Source organism: Sturnira hondurensis, unplaced genomic scaffold (assembly GCF_014824575.4).
Source record: "Sturnira hondurensis isolate 20B ecotype Veracruz unplaced genomic scaffold, ASM1482457v3 Scaffold0011178, whole genome shotgun sequence".
Classification (NCBI taxonomy): domain Eukaryota; kingdom Metazoa; phylum Chordata; class Mammalia; order Chiroptera; family Phyllostomidae; genus Sturnira; species Sturnira hondurensis.
The window spans coordinates 1298495-1317248 of NW_028083809.1; the positions used below are offsets into that span (position 1 = coordinate 1298495).

At 56.8% G+C, this 18754-nt stretch overlaps 1 protein-coding gene across 1 annotated transcript in view; it reads right to left on the bottom strand.

The window, feature by feature from the left end:
• Positions 1-12714: 12714 nt before the first annotated feature.
• Positions 12715-18754, bottom strand: part of CATSPER3 (cation channel sperm associated 3) — a 28619-nt gene continuing 22579 nt past the window's right edge. The window contains exons 4-8 of the mRNA XM_037059505.1: positions 16945-17127; positions 16128-16268; positions 15607-15726; positions 14654-14811; positions 12715-13752 (exon numbers count right to left, since the gene is read on the bottom strand). Coding sequence (XP_036915400.1) covers positions 13647-13752; positions 14654-14811; positions 15607-15726; positions 16128-16268; positions 16945-17127 — 708 coding nt within the window. The 3' untranslated portion in view covers positions 12715-13646. The remainder of the gene's footprint in view (positions 13753-14653; positions 14812-15606; positions 15727-16127; positions 16269-16944; positions 17128-18754) is intronic.

Here is an 18754-nt window from a genome sequence, read left to right on the forward strand (position 1 = left end):
GATGGTTTTATGCCCCTTGACCTTCCCATTTGGCTCTTCACGCTTGGCTCTGAAATCCACAGGAACCGCCCACTGGGGTCTTTAAGACAAGAGTTTAAGTTCTGGCTCCAGCTCCAAGTTCCCTTGGGCAAGAGACTTAATGTCTCTGAGCCTCTGTTACCTCTCCCAGAAAAGGGAATAACAACAATCACTTCCCACAGTAGTTTAAAGGATTAAATGAGATAATACACATAACATGTTAATTGGGGTGCTGGTATAGTGAGTGCTCAATAAATGGGTACTATTAATGGTAGTGGTGTTATTATTAAATGTCATTTGGGGTCCAATCTGGTTTCCTCACTCCAGCTTTGCTGGGTACCATCAATGTGAGTCATGACTGACAGCCCTGCCTGCTGACTTACCCACTCCGTCCAACGGTCCCCCTCCTCCCAATCCTGGACCCATCCACCCTCGACGTGGGCCCTCAGCAACCTGGCCTGAGAGACCCAGAGGAGCCAGGCCCAGTCTCTACTGGGCACGGGGCCTGGGGGCAGGCAGGCCAGCAGCCAGTACGGGCTCTGCAACACGGGATGAAGGTGCCTGAGCACTTCTTTCTGTGTTGATCATTTCATCAATAGCCAACATCAGGCCCTTACTGAGCAAGTGCCAGGTTCCGTGCAAGCACTGTAAGAATTTCGACATTCGCTTCTCACAGGAGGAAGGGGCTTGTTATTCTTTTTTTTTTAAAGATTTTATTTATTTATCTTTAGAGGGGAAGGGAAGGAGAGAAGGAGAAAAATATCAATGTATGGTTGCCTCCCATGAGTCCCCTGCTGGGAACTGGCCCTTAACCCAGGCATGTGCCCTAACTGGGAATCAAACCGAGATCATGTGGTTCGCAGACCTGCGTGCGCTCAATCCACTGAGCCACACCAGCCAGGGCAGGCTTGTTATTCTTACACCAGAAGCAAGGGAGGCTTGGGGAGCACAGCTGATTGGGAGAGTTGCTCTTCCTCTCTTCTTTGGTGCTGCCTACACAGGTGGAAGCTGTCCCCTACTGGGCCCAGGGCTGCCCTCAGACCCTTGTGAAGCCCGAGATTGTGAAAGAGAGGACCAAGGAGTTCATCCGGCACCAGTCAGACCGGAACGTCAGACTTAGGCGTGCCTGGCGGAGACTCAGAGCCATTGACAAAAGGGTGGGCAGCAGATTCAAGGGCCAGACCTTGAGCCCAGCGCCGGCTAGGGGAGCAACACGAAAACAGAGCCCACGCTGCCCAGGGGCTTTCGGAGGTTCCTGGTCCACAACCTCACGGAGCCTGAAGTGCTGCGGGTGCGCAATAAATGTCACTGTGCTGAGCCCGCTCACAACACCTCCTCCCGCAGCTGCACAATCACTGTGCACAGAGCAGGCCAGCTGGCTGTCAGGGTCACCAGCCCCAATGCCAGGCTGTGCAACGAAAAAAATGAATAGATAGCTTGTGTGCACACTGTGTTTGTGTTAGTAAAACCGTAAAACTCTGCCATCTGGCAAAAACAATAAAATAGAGTAGAACATGTGGGAGAGAGTCAGGCCCTGCGCCCAGTTCCTCCAACCAGGCCTGCGCTCCCACCCACTGCACTACCCGGCCTCCAGAAGGGAATCCCCTTTGTCCCGGTATTGGGACTGGGGCCCAGGATGAACGGTGATAATTCATGTCAAGAGGCTGGGCTCAACTGGGCTCTGGGGGGAGCAAAAAGGCGCCAGGCCCTGAGATGGGCCTTCACCGAGCTCACTTCACAGACTGTGTGAGACAGCAGCAGCAAGGACACGGGTGACAGCAGCAGCAAGGGCACGGGTGACAACAGGGACTGAGGAAGCCCTGGGGTGGGGGCTGCAGGATGGGGTTGGCAGACAGGGCCTTGGAATAGCCAGCACTAAATCCAAACTCCCACCTCATTCAGTTTTACAAGTTTCTCATATCCAAGACAGATGCTTGCCGTGTGCCTCCCTCTGGAAGCCCTCCCAGGCTTCCTCCCAGCCCTTGCCCCTCTCACCACGGGAACCCCACTCATCAGCTCCTGTGTTGACTCCGCAGGGCCCTGGGTCTGTCCCCCAGTTGGCAGGTGTTGCCCACTGTCAAGTGGCTGCAGGGAGCCCGAGTCAGCCAGGGTGGAGGGGCTGCAACCCCGTGAGTCAGGATGCTGCAGAGGGGCAGGTCAGCGTGCAGGAAGCCACACTTGGAGCGGGGTGGAGGCCAAGGGCAGGATGGCCTCAGCACAGAAGCAAAGCTGCTCTGGCTGTCGCAGGCTCATGGCCCCATGTCATTCTGCTCCCTCCCCGGCTGTGCACTGGGCACTTTTAACTTCTCTCCTGAGCCTCATCTTATAGACGAGGAAGCTAAGGGGCAGGGACATTTGGTAACCTGTCCAAAGGCAGCTTTAGGGACTCGTGTCCTAGCCTGTCTGCCCACAGAGCCCATGGGGGCGGGGTGGGGCTGCTGCAGGCCCGGAGAACCAGGATGCAGGGCAAACAGATGCAGAGAGCAACACTTGGAGAAGGGTCTGCACACAGTCGGTGCTCAATAAATACTGGCCGGATAAAGTACTGAGGGGCTGCCGCCCCTCCCCCTTCACTCCACAAGAGATATTTTGGCCCTTTCTTCCTCTTCCCACTCCTTTCTCTCCTTCCTCCACTCACTCCTCCCTCTCAGCGCAGCCGGCTCTTGGCACTGCTTTTAAAATTATGTCTGAACAACCACCACCCAAAGCCCCCAACAACCCAATCCAAAAATGGGCAAAAGACTTAAACAGAAAGTTCTCCAAAGGAGATACACCCATAGCCGATACACAGATGAAAAGATGCTCCACATCACTAGTTATTAGGGAAATAAAAATCAAAGTCACAATGAGATACCACCTCACATCCATGAGGATGGCTACGGCCAAAAAAAGAAAAAACAAAATGAAAAACACCCAAAACAAACAAACCAGAAAATAGGAAGTGTGGGCAAGGATGTGGAAAAACTGGAACCCCTGTGTATTGCTGGTAGGAATGTAAAATGGTATAGCCACTGTGGAAAGCAGTATGGTAATTCCTAAAAAATTAAACACAGAATTACTACACGACCTAGAAATGCATGTCTGGATAAAGACCCAAAAGAAAGCGGGGGCTCAAACAGATTTTTGCACACCTGCGTTCACGGCAGCATGATCCACGACAGCCGAGAGGTCGGAGCACACCAAGTGTCTGTGAAGTGACGAGTGAACAAACCCGGGAGACCCCTGCACTGCAGCACTACTCAGACGTAAAGCAGAAGGGCGTCCGTCCTAACACGCTGCAGCGTGGGGGAGTGAGATAAGATAAGCCAGTCACAGAAGGACAATGGTTGTGGTTCCACTTAGGTGAGGTGCCTGGGGCGGGCCAACTCAGACAGCAAATAGGATGGGGCGCCTGCGGCAGTAGGGACAGCAGGGTGGGGAGCTACCGTTTCACGCATTTAGAGCTTCGTTCTGGGTGGTAAAGACAGTTCTGGAGACGGATGGTGGTGAAGGCTGCACAGCAATCCACTAAGTATCACCAGACTGTATACTTTTAAAAGATTAAAAGGGCAAATTTCACATTGTGTGTATTTTTCAACATCTTAAAAAAAATAAGTCTGTCTATGTCCCAACCTCATCCAGAGAGGCACTCAGAGACCGGGGCCCACAACGCCCAAGGTGGAGCCCGCTTTCAGAGCTGGCTGCTGCTTGTCAGGACACCTGTCCTGCGGCCCCTTCCACGGGCAGCCCTGGGGTGGCCCCAGGGACAGCTGACCTGCTCGGGCCTCACCCGGCAGTCCACCCCTGCGTTCGGGGTGCAGTGGGACCTCATTAAGGACACCTCCCTCACTGGTTATCTACAATGTGGGCAAGAGTGTGCAACTGGGAGGGTGGCTTTTTCCTACAAGTTGAGCATAAAATCAAATAATAGGTTTGCCAATGCCCTTTTGTTTTTATTTTTTACTGAGCTCCCCTCTCTAAAAAGCCAAACAAGCCAGGCTGCAAAACCACATCCAAGCAGAGCGCCGTCTGGTTCCCCTACACCCGCAGATTCCTGGACGCGCCAGTGTGTTCACATCAGCTGCCTTTTTGGGGGAAATGGGTTCTATCTTCATTTGTCTTCTCCAAGCTTTTTGCACTGCACACGTATCACTTCTGTGATGATGGACTGAGACCATCGATATCATTTTAAATACAGACGGACCGGCGATGTGGAGGGCAGGTGGAGGTCTTCTGCCCAAGGTCCCGGTCCTCACCCCGGGGTGGCGGTCACCCTCGGGACGCAGTCGCACTTGGGGAGAGACCAGTGTGACCGGTGTCAGGGAAACGTTTCCAGATTTTTACAGAAATAAAATACTGTTTTCAAATACATTCTCCTTGAAGCAGATATCAAATCAGTAGGTGCCAAGAGGCATATTCGAGGATTAACTTGTCATGATCTTTCACTGCAGAGCAAAGAGGGCTCAGAGTTCAAGAACAGTTATCGTGAGTGGAGAGTCCTCTCTCTTCGCTGCGCGCCACATCCCACAATGCAGCAGCCCCTCTGTGCCCCTGCCTCACACACGCCCACGCGCGCGCGCGCGTACACACACACACACACACACACACACACACACACAGTGTGCCTGCCTGCCAGCCCGGTCATGGAATCTTTATTAAAGAGGTCCAAATTACCAAGGTTTTACTACACTACTAAAAATAGTCATGCTTACTTAGCCTTACTCAGGATTTAATAAGCACACCATTTCTAATTTTTCTGCCTGAGTACACTGAAACATCATTCCAGAAACGCATTTTTACTGAAACAGGAAGGCTTGTTCTTTTCCTCTTTGTTCATACATGTTTTTCCTCTTCCCCTTCTTCCCCCCTCCTCCTCTCTCCGTCCCCTGTCCCCACCACCTCCCCGCCCCTACTCTTTTTTAAATTTCAAGACACAAAGGGGAAAGTAACAGTAATTTGGACTTGGCTTCCATGCAAAATGGACCAATTTCTTTAAGTGTTGGTAATTTGTCCTGAAAATGGATATAGGGAGTTGGGCTGGAAAGGCTTTGAAGGGGGGGGTTTTACGAGTGGAAAATGAGGCCTGGGCGTGTGAGAATGTGGGCCGCGCCTCCCCTGCGTGCCTGGGACAGTGCGGGCACGTGTGATAACCACAGCTAATAGCGCCATTATTGCTATTATCACATTACGTGATTATTCATCAGAATCGGACAGAGTGTATTAACCCACTTAATTGAACCAAGGGCTTAATGTCCCAGTGACTTCACAGAAAGTGCTTGGCAAACCCTCCAAGACACTGCTGTCATAAAGCGCCGGCCACTTTGTTGCTTGCCTGGCTGTAGCCAGGCAGTCAAGGGTTTCCCCAAACTGTTCCCGCCTGTGGCCTCTCTGGACACTTTCCAGAACACACATGGATGACTGTTTGTCCCGGCCCCTACTGCAGCCTGTCATGCACACACCTCTCCGAGTTTGGGTAGACCGACCTCACCAAGGGCGCATTTACACCAGACACGCAGACACCAAGGACCCCTCCTCCACCCCCAGGCTGGCACCCGCATTCAGTCGCCAAGGCTGGTACTGAGCTCCGACACCTGCCACTAGTGGTAAGGGCCTGGCTTCTCTCCCGCTGGGCGCCCACTCCTCCAAAGCTTCCTGACTCTCCCGCCGTCCGGAGCCCACAGTGGGGCCGCAGAGGCCAGGGCCAGCATCCCCCAGGCTCACAAAGACGGCCTGGACTGCAGGGGCAAGGCCAACGGGGTGACGGGGGTGACCCTCTGGTCTAGTCCCGGCACTTGGCTCCTCCCTGGGGCACAGCCGACCCTCCCCGAGCCAAAGTTTCCCCTCAGGCGTTGAAGACCCTAGATGTGACCAGCAGGTAAGGCTTTCAGGTGGGCTGTTGCTTCAGAGACAAAACTGGCCCTGATCACTCACTGACCCCTTATGTCTGGAGGAGCTCCCAGTGAGGAAGCCCATGCTTGGGCGGGGCGCCCAGGGCGCCCAGGGCCTCCCGCCACATCCCTCCACAGCACCTGCAGGCTGGCCCCGCAGGGAAACATCACGATTTCCTTCCTTGAGGAGAACCGCACCCCCAACGCCCCCACAGGGAGGCTGTTTGGTCCCCCAGACCCTCCACGGGGTCACCTGAGATGGCATCACATTCCTGCCCCCAAAGTCCATTTCCACTGGGCCTGGGGCAGCATGGCACAGGACAGTCCCGCCTCGGGCCCAGCCCAGCCAACCTCCAGTCGGGTAACAAGCAGACCAGGGTTAAGAGAATGGCCTTAGGGGTTAGTGCCAGGGGTGGACTCAGTGCTATAGTTTACTGTCATGGGACCCTCCAGGCCTCAGTTTCCTCATCTATGACACAGGGGTAAGTGTGAAAACGTATGTACAGTGTTGGGCACTATGCCTGTGACCTAGTAGGCTCAAAATAACTCCTGTGCCTCTCTGCCCACTTCCTCCTCCCTGATCAGGACCCTAAAGCTAGTATGTCTCAGGCAGCCCATCACCGCCACCCACGTGTCGGAGCGTGACTTCTTAGTTGATGGCCCTCCCCAACTGGTGCTAGAAGAAGAAACAACTACGGGTGGAGGAGCTAAGGTATAATTTAAGGTCGGGTCTGAAGTCAAGGGGGAGAGTAGAAATCCAGGCTAACTGCTGCAATCCAGAAAGGCTTCCTGTCAGAGGAGGCCTGGTGCAGAGTACAGAAAGACAGGTGGGATTGGGATTAGAATGGGCATGGAGGAGTGGAGGTGAGATTGAGTCAGACAAAGGGGAGCCTTGGGAGTTATAGAGAGAGGAAGGGGGAGACAAAATAGGGGAGCCTTCAACACCAGTTGAGAGGGATGAGGCCACTCTCTGGGAGGCAGCAGAAATCAAATCTGGCCAGGGCAGGCCGCTGCCCTGCTGGCAACTGCTCCCATCTACTGCCCACTCCCCCAGGGCCTCGCCCCCACCCCATGCTTCAGGCCGCAGCCAGACCCCCTTCCCAGCACTCCCCACCCTCCTCTCTGTGCCTGCGGTCCCTCCTGCCTGGAACATGCTTCCACGCACCATGCCTGCAGCGCTCACGCACTCACACTGCCCCACATTTCTTTCAAGGTGAGAACTGTGATTCTTTCCTGACTATAAAACTCATATTCCTTCTTAAAATTCAAAGTTTGGCCCACGGGCCTGTGAAGCAAAGGGTCACCGGTTCAATTCCCAGTCAGGGCACATGCCCGGGTTGCAGGCCAGGTCCCCAGTAGGGGACACATGAGAGGCAACCACACATTGATGTTTCTCTCCCACTCTTTCTCCTTCCCTTCCCCCTAAAAATAAATGAATAAAATCTTTTTTAAAAAAGTTTGTAGCCCTGGCTGGTGTAGCTCAGTGGATTGAGCGCGGGCCTGAGAACCAGATGATCACGGTTCGATTCCCAGTCAGGGCACATGCTTGGGTTGCAGGCCAGTTTCCTGCAGGGGCTAGTTCCCTGCAGGGGATGCACAAGAAGCAACCATACATTGATGTTTCTTTCCTCTCTCCTTCCCTTCCCCTCTAAAAAGATAAATAAATAAAATATTAAAAAAAAAAAGTTTGTAGTGGTGTGAGGACAATTTGAACCACTGTTAGTATGACTGTCCTCGCAGATGTCCCTCAGCTCACGTGCCTGTGGGCACACCACCCCGTTCCGTGTGCCCGCTCACCATTACATGAGGAGCACCGTGCCACAGCGTGCTCTGGAGACCATCTTTTCCACTCAGTACAAGGTCAAGAACACCTGTTCTTATCCAGAGAGGACTTTTTGAGTGTGCATTTTCATGTGCAATGTTTACTATGGATTTGTAGTAATCAAACCAGTTTCTCACCACGGGCATTTAGGTGACCCATTTGCTCTCGCTGTGTCGGTTACAACAGGCCCCCGTGAACACCCCTGGCCATGTGTCTGTGCCTTCGTCCTTCGGCTCCTCAGGACAATTTCGAAAAGCAGAGCTGCGGGGCCACGGGAACACACGCCCACGAGGCCGCCCCTGTTCGCACTGCCCGGAGTGGATGCGGCGCCCACTCTCCACACCCCGGCCAGCACTAAGTCAGTCTATCACCTTTGCTGCCTGAAAGTTTCTAACACTTCGTGTGGTTTTATGTGTTTCTCCGTAAAAAAAAATATACAGATGTTCTATGTACAGCATGCAACTGGGTTTTTCCTCCTGACAACCCTTTCGCCCCTCTCCACGTGCTCCTTCGAGGGTCAGGAAAAAGCCATCTGCCTGGGCCCAGAGCCTCCCAAAGCACCCCCCACAGCTTCTGCCCTTGCTGATGCGTTATCAGTGGGTGCACAAGCAGGCAGAGGGCCAGGAAGGAAGGACTGGAAAGTCTCCACTTAAGAGGCCAGCTTTCTGGGTGAAGGGACCGCTCTGCAGAGCACTGGCTGGCAGGCTCACCCTGCCTGCTCGGCACTTCCCACCTGTTGGGCGGCTTTACAGCCGAGCAGGGAAGGGCAGCGTCTAACCAAGCCCTGCTGCTGCTGCCCAGGCCACAGCTTCCTGATGCGAGGCCACAGTCCCCACCCATCCACACACACCGATTGCTTCCTGCTGCCTCCACACCCCTGGAGCTGCCTGGGGTCCTGGGGCCAGGCCAGGAGCCCCTGGGCTGGCAGACTTTAGAACTCACAGCCTCAGCCAGGCAGGGAGAAGGCGCCAGGAGAATGGCAGACGGAGGCCCATCTAAGCGACCACGCTCCCTCCTCCCAGAACGAGGCCCTGCCCAGAAAGGAATCACGGCTGGATTCTCTAAGTTCAGAAAAACAGCTCTGAGCCCTGGCCAGGTGCTCAGTTGGTTGGAGCGCTGTCAGGGTCAGGGCGCACACAGGAATCAACCAGCAACCACGAATTAAGGGAAACAAAAAAATTCTCTCTCCCTCTTTCTACTCTCTCTCTTTTCCTCTCTCTCTAAGAAAAAAAAATTCAATAAAATAGTTGGTCTCTTTAAAAACAATTAAAAAAATAAAAATAACTTTGAGCCCTGGCTGGTGTGGCTCAGTGGATTGATTGCCAGCCTGTGAAACAAAAAGTCAACAGTTTGATTCGCAGTCAGGGCACCTGCCTGGGTTGGGGGCTGGGTTCCCAGTTAGGCGAACGCAAGGTAACCAATTGATGTATCTTTCTCACATCGATGTTTCTCTCCAGCTCTTTCTCCCTCCCTTCCCCTCTCTCTAAAAGCAAAATATTTTAAAAACTGAAGACAGAAAAATAACTTTGAGAACAAGTTCGCTGTAAGGCAGCAGAGCAGAGGGGCCCATGTGTGGCCTGCATTCGAATACCGACTGTGCCCTTTAAGGACAGTCTCGGCCAGGCGGCAGTCTCTCAGAGCCTGTCCCCTGTAAAGGGGATGACGAGTCCCTGGAAGATCGAGGCACGGCGTCGTGACAGAGCGGCACAAGGGCCAGGCGTGCTTGTTGTGTGTCCTGGTTCCTCCCCTAGTTGTAGTCTCCAGTCACATCACCTCTTCAAACCTCAGTTTTACGGCCTGTTCAATGGGAATAATTAGGATACCTAAGTGTTATTTGGAGATTTGGATCAGGTATGTGAAAGTGCCTTGTACTCAGAAACGCCGACCATCCAGAAGGCGTTCTCTCCACGGCCAACCGAAACAATGGCTGTCCCTCCGGAGCTCGGCCTGAGCGCCACGTTGACCCTATGTCTCTGCCCCCGTGGCGAGTGTTGAAGACGCCTCTGCATCGGCCCCAGTCCCAGGCACCAGGGTCCCCCTGGGGAAGGAGGGAGTCACGGGGTGGTTGGGCTCTCAGAATGCTGAGCTGTGGGACGCCCCTGCTATGAGAATGTCATTGGCCCTCCACCAGTTTACAAACGTGGGGGTCACCTCCAGTTTCCCAAGACTCTTCACCCCCCTCTGGCCTCGTCCACACTTCTTTTGACACTTCAGTTTTGTTCTTCAGAAAGCCAGTCGCCCGGTGCCACCACTCCCTGGAGCACTTCACTCAGGGGTCTTCCATTTCAGCCGGGGGCTCTGTCGGGGGTTTGTGGGCCCCTCTTAACACTTCCCAGTTTTAGCCTGACAGCTTCTGTTCCACAGGGTGATCTTGATGTCCCCCGAATATACTGCAGACCCACACAGTCCAATCTACTCACGGGGCTCCATTTTTAAAAGGTATAGTTCAATCACCAAAACTCATCTTTAAACAGTTCTAGCCATTACTTGCCTCTCTCAGAGAATCTTGGTGAGGGGCCAGGTCTTCCCCCACCAGGACACCTGTCACCCCCACTCCTCCCCTTCCTGGATCTCAAGGCCTCACACTCGGCCACGTTGGAGGCTCTGTCCGCAAGTGTCTGTCTCCCAGGCCTCGGCCCTGCTCCCTCCCCCTTGTCCCAGGCCCTGACAGGTCCCTGCAGCCCTACTAGCATCCAGGCTCCCTGTTCTTCCCACCACCCCGACCCTCCGCCAGGGAGGAGAACCCAGGAGTGGCCCGAGAAAGCACAGCGCTCCAGTCCTGGCGCTCCCGTTCTCCAGGTGCTGTCGCACCGAGCTGAAAGCAAAGTCAAAGCTACAACCTGGGAAAGGTGAGGCATGGGGCTGGCTGAGGACAGATGCCATTCCTGGGTGGCAGAGCATGGGGAAGAGTGGGCACTCTGTCACATCTTGTTCCTTTGTCCCCACTTCCCATCCCTGTTACTGGAATCAGCAACCACCCCCTCTCCTTGCTGAAAAGCCTAATTAGCAATTCAGGGCCATCGCTCTTGAGTCTTTGGGGCAATGGAGCAGACCCAGGCCATTTGGGGCTAGGGACAGAGACCAGAACAGGGGGATATACCCCTGAGAGCAAAGCCTGACCCGGTGAAGGGCAGTTTGTTTTAGGAGGTGTCTGGTCTCACCCGCACTGGAAGAAAACAGAAGGCGCACAGTCCCTGACATCTCGGTGCCAGACTGCGGATCTGCAGGGACAAATAGGAAGCTTGCATTCGCAGGCGCTGCCTGGATCTCCCTGACAGAGGAGCAGCTGCCTGCTGGTGGAATCAACAGCAGTTTGAAAAAAAACCTGGTCACCTTCCAAACACCTCCAGCCTTGGATTCTAGATCCTTCTTACAGAGCTGGGGGAGGGCCTGGGTGTGACCAGAAGATTCAGGCCCAGGTGCCCCCTGCTTCTGAGAGCTGCCCCCAAACCACCCGGCTGGCAGGATGGAGATGAGAGAGCCGTTTGGGGACAGCTCTGCTGGATCCCAGGGCTGGGGGAGAGCAGGAGGTCCTGCTTCCGCTGCCAGGCCTGGACAAGCAGAGCCACTTCTGCCCCAAGCAAATCAGTTCGGAGTTTGGCCAAGCCTGTTTGAGTTGGTGAGAGCCCAAGTGGGAATTCCAGCCTACCGGTGTTTGCTCCACAGGCAAGCAGAGCCAGACAGAAATGCTGCTTCGAGCGTGCGCGCCAAGTATCTATGGGCTTGCTCTGCCAGCCGTGCTGGGCCAGCCCTCTGCAGGTCACCCTCTCACATTCTCTGCTCCATGACAGCCTTCTGCCTGTGCCCTTAAAAGCAGCTTGCCACAAGCCAGTGGCCCAGGCAGGAGGCCTCCCTGCTGGGCCTGGAACCCAGACCTCCCACCCCAGGTCTGCTTTGCCAGCCACAGGCCCTGCACCAGCCCCGCCCCCGCAGGTTCCTGACCTCTGCTCCTTGCGCTCAGCTCCTGACCCTCCTCCTGTCCCTCTCTGTCTCTGGTGGGCACAGCCCACTCTGCAGCTGACGGCCAAGCAGAGGCAGAGCTGACAGCCAGGAAGCACGCACCGCTAAGTTGACCACATCTTGTTTCACACCGTTTTATCTGATCCTTACAGTTTTATCAGCCCACTTCTGGGAGGAGACAGCTGAGGTTTCCAGGGCCTGGACACCTTGCCCAAGGTCACCAATGAAGAAATCCTGGTCTCCTGACTTGGGAACCAGGCTACTTTCTAACTCCCTGAGGCAAGTTTTAAATCTTTCGCTCACCCCCAGGTTCCTGGGGCAGTTCCCAGGGTTACAGCGAGAGCAGCTGATGTGTTCTCCTATTCCTCGGAGCAAGGCCGGCACAGCCGCGGTGAGCGCTTGGCCACCCCAGCTTTGTCCCCACCCCAAGCGGGACCTCTGCCGAGGCCTGGCTGCCCTGCTGACTGCGCTCACCCACCCCAGCAGCACCCCTGGGAGCCCCCAGCGGGCATGGTGAGGCACTGAACGCATACAGCCCTGCGCCTCTCCCCCTGCCACAAAGGGCAGGGGCACCCTGCTTCCTCCAGGCCCAGCTCCTGGGCAGTGGCATGATGTCCTCCCCACCCCAGGGGGCAGCCAGGTTCCATTCGCTGCCCTCAGAGGACTCCCCCACAGCACGGCGACAGGCCGCTCTCTCCAGGGCAACCCTTGGCACTGCTCACATAATTCTCAGTTGGTCCTGAGAGGTGAACACCCGCAAATGGACACGATGTGAGTACCTAGTGGATGTGTGCTCTCTGCATTCAAACGAGCATCGTCCAGTCTGACTGGATCTCTGTCCCCCCTACACAACCGTGGGCACCACAGGGCTAGGACTAGACTCTGGGGCTCTCTTCACAGAAACCTGGCACCCAGCACAGCTCAGTAAATGGCAATCAACACAGAAATAAAACCACGAGTATAGGCTTCCACCTGCCCTTGTCCTGTGGCCTCAGGGGTGCTATCGCCCAGGCCTGGAGCCCATGGGCTCCCCCCATGGCGCCCTTGTATCCAGCCGCTCTCAACTCAACCCCGTGTGTTTCTCTGGTGTGGGTCCTGGGTCTTTCCGCACTTGGATCCTCCCAGAACCCACCCCCTTCTGTCTGAGATGTCACTGCCAAGGTGACAGGCCTTGGAAATCCTCCCCAGCCATGGAGCAGAGGAGAAACAACCAGACTAATGGCCTGGCCACTTGAGGGCAAAGGGTGCCAGTCCCTTGCCCTACCTGGGCCCTCGAATGGCTCTATCATGGCTGGACCAGCGGGTCCCAGGACGCTGGCAGCTTTGGCAGTCACTTGGCGGGAATGTGGCAGAAAAGCCCACCTTTTCAGGGAAGAGTCCTAACCGGCAAAAAGAGGGGAAGTAGCCCAAAGTGCCTGAAGCTAGCCAGCCAGACCAGCCTGCCCCGAGCTCCACACCCACACAACAGGGCCCTGCCAGTCACGGCCACCCCCTGGAGCACCACGGCCTCTGTGAGCCTCGGAGAAAGAGGGACGACCTCCAAAGAGGGTGCCCAGAGCTGTGGGCCGCAGAGCTTCCCAGAGGAAAGTAGGCCACACCAGCTGGAAGGAGCCACACCCTCTTAGGGGGCTGCTAGGTCTGGGGCCCTTCTGGGTCTGGGGTCCTCAGGGGTGCTTCCCCAGGAACACAGTGGGTCCCTGCTGCTGGGGCCAAGGGAGGAGAGGTCCAGTATGGCCTGTGGCTGTGGCCCCTGGCCAGGATGAGTCTTGGGCCTCCTCCTGCCCACCCCCAAGATCTGGCTGTGTAGTGAGGTGGGGGTGTCGGGGAATCAGGCGTCATGGGCACCTGCCCAGACCCAGTCCTCAGGGTGGGGAAGGGCCAAGATGCAGCGACCATGCAGAAGCCAGCTCAGAAAGCCCGTGTTTACTGGGGCCCCTCACAGGCTGCGAGCCCTTCTGGGCCTGGGCGCCCACACCAAGCTACACGTTGTCCACCTTTTCTGAGGAGTGGGACTGCTTCTTCTGGGGCAAGTCTTCAAGCATGAGGCTCAGCACATGCACAATCTCGTAGTACAGCTCCTGAAGCCTGGAAGCAGGGCAGGAGGGGGGCCTGAGCTCGACAGGGCTGGGCTCCGTGCCCCCGGGCCCCACCTGTCGCACCAGGGCGGCCACCACACCTAGCAGGTGTGGGGTCAGGAAAAAGCAAGGACCTCAGAGCCCAGTCAGGCTGCACTGGAGTCCAGGTCTGCCGTTCCACCCGTGGCCCCCGGAGTGAGTTATTTTATCACATGCGTCAAGGTAGAAACGACACCCTCCTGGGCTCTGAGTGCAGTGACCAGGCGGAAATGACAGACACTGCCTGGTCCCCTCCGGGCCCAGAGGAGGTGCTCCCTGAGGCCCCCTTGTAGTCCCTCCAGTCCACGAAGCCCTCCGGGAGACTTCTGTTCAGAAACCAGGCTAATTGTGTCCTTCCTCGTTCCTTCCAAGAGCCCACTGTGGTTCCGTAGGGCCTCACCCGGGTCCCCTTCCCGCAGTAGCCGAGCACAGCCCTGGGCCAGGCCAGACTTACAATTTCACAGAATCGGCCCCGCAGGCCCTCATGTGACAGGTGGGAAAAGGGGGGAGACGGCCCAGAGCCATGGAGGAAGGCAGTGGCAGAAGGAGACTGTGCTCTTTCCTCTGCCCCTGGAGAGGGGTTAGCGAGGACAGGCCAGAGGGTCAAAGGAGCCGCATTAAATGCAGTCCAGGGCAGGCTGGGGCGCAGCAGGGGAGCAGAGTCGCCCACCCTGGGCCTGCTCACGCCTCAGCCCAGCCCCGTGCGTACATGGGACCCTGCACACCCAAGAAGGGCCTCTCTCCACCCAAGCTGCTCATCAGCCATTGCGCCCCTTGCTGTCCTGGGCACTGGACATGGCCCTGCCTCAGGAAAGCAGGGGACCAGGAAATGGCTGGTCTCCTTGGGCCCGGTCAGTGGGGCTGGGACTGACTTGTAGATCGTGGTGTCCTGGTTGTCCAGAGTGGACAAGTAGACATCGATGAAGGGCAGGCTAGTGCCAAAATCGTCCAGGACCATGGGGTCAGTGTGCCGCAGGGTCCTCTTGAAGTTCTCCACCAGCTCAGTGAAACTTCTGTAGTCGACATTTTTCTAGAGAGAGAAGCATAAAAATATCAATGATAAGGAAGGGGTGACACCCCAGACGCACAGAGGCCTGGGGACCCTCCACCACAGGGGCCCCAGCAGCGCTGACCCTGACCCCAGGATGAATCCTGAGCCTAACCCCAGTCACCCGGCCCCTTGTGAGCCGGGACCCTCTGACCGAGGTAGCCTCATAAGCCACCATCACTGAGGTGAAGACAGATGACACAGGAAGGAACCTGTGAGAGCCTGAGGGTGACACAGCATGGCCCCACCTGCCCTGAACAAGCCTTAAGCATGGTCCAGAACGGCAGATACCTCCTCCTCAGAGGCGGCTCGGGAGGATGCACTGACCACGGGCGGGGGTGAGGGGGGTGGGTAGCAGCACTCCCGAGCCTGGCAGAGCACCCAGGGCTCAGCACGGGGAGCTCGAAGCCCAGCCCTTTCAGCCGAATCGTGCCGACGGACACCCTCCAGCCTGTTGTGCTCTTCGTGTTCAGTTTAGGAAAACCAAGGTTCATAACACCTCTGCATGGCCTCACCCACTCAGAAGATGGGGGCCTGGTGAGCCCTCAGTAACGAGAGCACTGCAGGCAGAGGGCTCAGCAGCACAGCGTGGCCTGGGAAGGGCGGAGAGGTTATAATCACAGCATTCCACATGCTCACGTGGCCAGAGAAGTACAGAAGTGCCGAGAATAAAGCCTGCCTTCTCCGCAGGCCTCCAGGCTCCTCTTTCTGGCCGTTTGGTCAGCCTGACTGCCCACCTAGCTGTGTGTCCGCCTGCCGGGGGGACCGCACACCCACCTGCATCTGCATCAGCCTGCTGACCTCCTCCTGCTGCCGCTTCAGGATCACCTGCTTCTCCTTCTGGAGCGTCAGGTGCCTCTCCAGCATCAGCTCCCGCTCAAACTTTTTGATGGAGTCCTGGAGAGTGGGACCAGAGGTGAGGCAAGAGCTCTCGCTGCACGGCCACCCCAAAACTTTCTTGCTACCTAGCGTTGCACTGCAGCTCGGACCTCTTAGCAGAAGAACCGCAACTCGAGCTGCCAGTGCAGCTGCAGTGACTTCCCACGCCCTTGTCCTGCTGGCCACCACCATGAGGCAGGGAAACGCATTGGCCCAGGGAGAAGAGTAGGGCTGGGTAGAGAGAGCCCCCTGGGCCACCGCCCCCCCCCCCCCCCCCTGCCNGCCCCCTGGGCCACCGCCCCCCCCCCCCCCACTTTAGGAGGGGGCCAGCGCAGGGTCCTCCCTAAAGACTTGGCCCCACACCTGAGCCTGCCTGCCCCACCCGAGCCGACCCCCGGCCCGCACACACGCAACCCCACCTCAGTGTGGATGATCATCACACCCACAAACATGCTGAGGAAGACAAAGGAGGCAAGCAAGATGAAGGTGATAGTGAACGCTCGGCTCAGCATGAAATTCCGGTTGTCCAGCCTCTCCTGCAGGTCTGTCCAGCCATCGACCTGCAAGGGAGGGCATGCCGAGTGCCAAGGCCCGGCGGGGTGGGCTTCCCACTCACCTACCCTATGGAAGCCCTCATCCCACTGGAAGGAAGTTGGTTCTGCCCCCATATAAGCCCCTTGGAAACCCCCAGTCCACCGACTCCAGTGCATATGTGGTGGTTTGGGGGTACAGGCCACCACTGGTGGGGGGCGCTTCTGGCCAAGGCTCCCCAAGGGCTCTTCTGCAAAAGGCTTCCCTCCCTTTTCCAAAGGACTCCGCCTCTGCCAGGAAACTCCTTGGGAACGACTCCAGTCTTTGCAGAGTCCAGCGGGGTCTGGACTTCTAGACTCGGGCTTTGCAGGCTTACTCGGGGCGGGTCTGTGACAGTCTGTTCCAAAAGGCTAAGTGACTCGGGCTTCACTTCTAAATTAAACTTAATCCAAGTGGATCATCTTTTGCGAACCCTGTGACATTTTTACGACTCTGTGGGACAAATGGGGACACTCCAGGGAGTCACAAGATTAGAGACAGAGATGGACCCCTGGCCAGAGCACTCACTGCTGCCTCAGTTTCCCCGCCCAGCAAGGTATCTGAACATGGGGAAGGCCCCGCAGGAGGAACGACACATCCACACACCCGCGCCTGCTGGCGGTCCCTCCTCGAGGACCCCACCACCACTGCTCCCAAACACAGTACCGTCGCCAAGCTAAAGAGGGTGAAGAAGGCCACAGCCAGGTTCTCCCAGTTATTCAGGTCGCCCCCTTCGGGACCTCCGAACAGGCAGAAGCCCAGGACGGCGAAGATGTACATCAGGATGAAGAACAGGACGAGCACAGAGGCCACAGTGTAGGCCGTCTGCCCGATGGCAGTGATGAGCGTCTGCAAGGCAGAGGCACTGGGCTAGGCAAGCCTGCCGGCGGGGCGGGCGCAGGGGACAGGGTCCAGCCCGCCCAGCCCACAGCTGTCCCCAGCATCCAGCGCCCTGCCTGCCCACAAATGGCTGGATGAAGAGATGGAAGGAGGGAAGGGAACCCTGCCCAGATTGAGGGCCAGTCCAGTCCAGCAAGCCCAGTGCCTGCTTCCCACCTGCTGTCATCCGTGGGCAGACCGTGTGAGCTGTCTCAGGTCTGGGGGGGCCTCCCCATTGGCACCACACGCTGTTCTGCTCGAACCCCTGTCTGGCCTCACAGTCAGGCCAAGGTGGCCTGCTCCTGCTTCTCACAAGGCCCAGCCCTGGGTGCTATTCCAGGACTAAGAGGAAGAGGGGAGCCCCTCGGAGGGGGAAGGAAGGGGGCTGAGAGGACTGTGGCTGCCCATCCTTTCCGGGCCCCACTTCACAGGCAGGTCTCTGTCCTGTGACCTCAGTCTGACCCCAGTGCTGGGGAGCACGCTGCAGGGCTCCTCGTCATTCATTCTTCAGGACCCAGGGCCCTGCATGTAGTTAGTAGGTGCTCAATACACATTCACCTACCTAGACGCTGTCACACACATCGTGTCATGGTAGGTAGGTGTTACCAATCTTCCCATTTCAGGGCGAGGGAGCAGAGGCTCTGAGAAGAACGAGGCTTGGCCAGGCCCACCCCCAGGGCATAACTGGGCCCAGCTCTCCAGCCCTTTGCCTCCTGCCACCGCCTGCAACCACTAAGGCCCCTTTTTCTAAGCCAGGAAACTGTTGATCAGCTTGACGCTAGGAAAGGAGGTACCTGATAGAGCTGGGACACAGAATAGTGATGTCCGGGCAGTTAGGGGTAAGTTGGGAAGCAGAGAGACCACATGGGAGCTCCAGGGCTGCCCTGCGTGGGTGCTGGTTGGGCAGCTGCCTGCTGGGTGAACACACGTCACATGCCTCCCTCCTGGCTCAGAGGAGGAAGCATAGCAGGGCTTTGAGATTCATTCTGAAAGAGCCAAGATATGAAAAATGGCCTCCCTGCCTGTGAGCCAGAGACAGAACTTCCTTCCCAGGAGCTATCACGACTGAAGAGGTGAGTTGGCAGAGCAGTGCACAGGACGCCATCTGCAGACGAGGTCTGCCCAGGTGGGGAAGGCATCGCACAGAGCGGTGGAAGCTGAAGCACCATGGAAAGGAGGGGGAGAGGCCCAGGCTGGGTCTCCCACCTCCAGGCCAGCTACCTGAGGTCAAGGCCAAGCAGCTTTAAAAGTGGCCTTGGAGAAGAGGTCCCCCTCACTGGAAGCCTCTATGGGACTGACACCTGACAACAGGCCTTGGCCAAGTTCTTCAAGCACAGCCAGGCAGGACCTATTGGTCCACAACCCGGAATGTGCAGCAGTGTGGTCCCCAGGTAGTGGCCGGGATGCCCAAGGCCTGCAGCATCTTCCTCAAGGAAGCCCCGGGCTGTGAGGCGTACAGCCCAGCCCGCAGTAAGTTCCTGACTTTGAATTCCCAAATTCTTTAAGGAAACGATACCTAGCCCCCAGTTCAGCCTTCCTGGGCTCTGGGTCAAGCCCTGGGGCATTCTGGGTATGAAGAGGACCTCCAGGCAGGGCC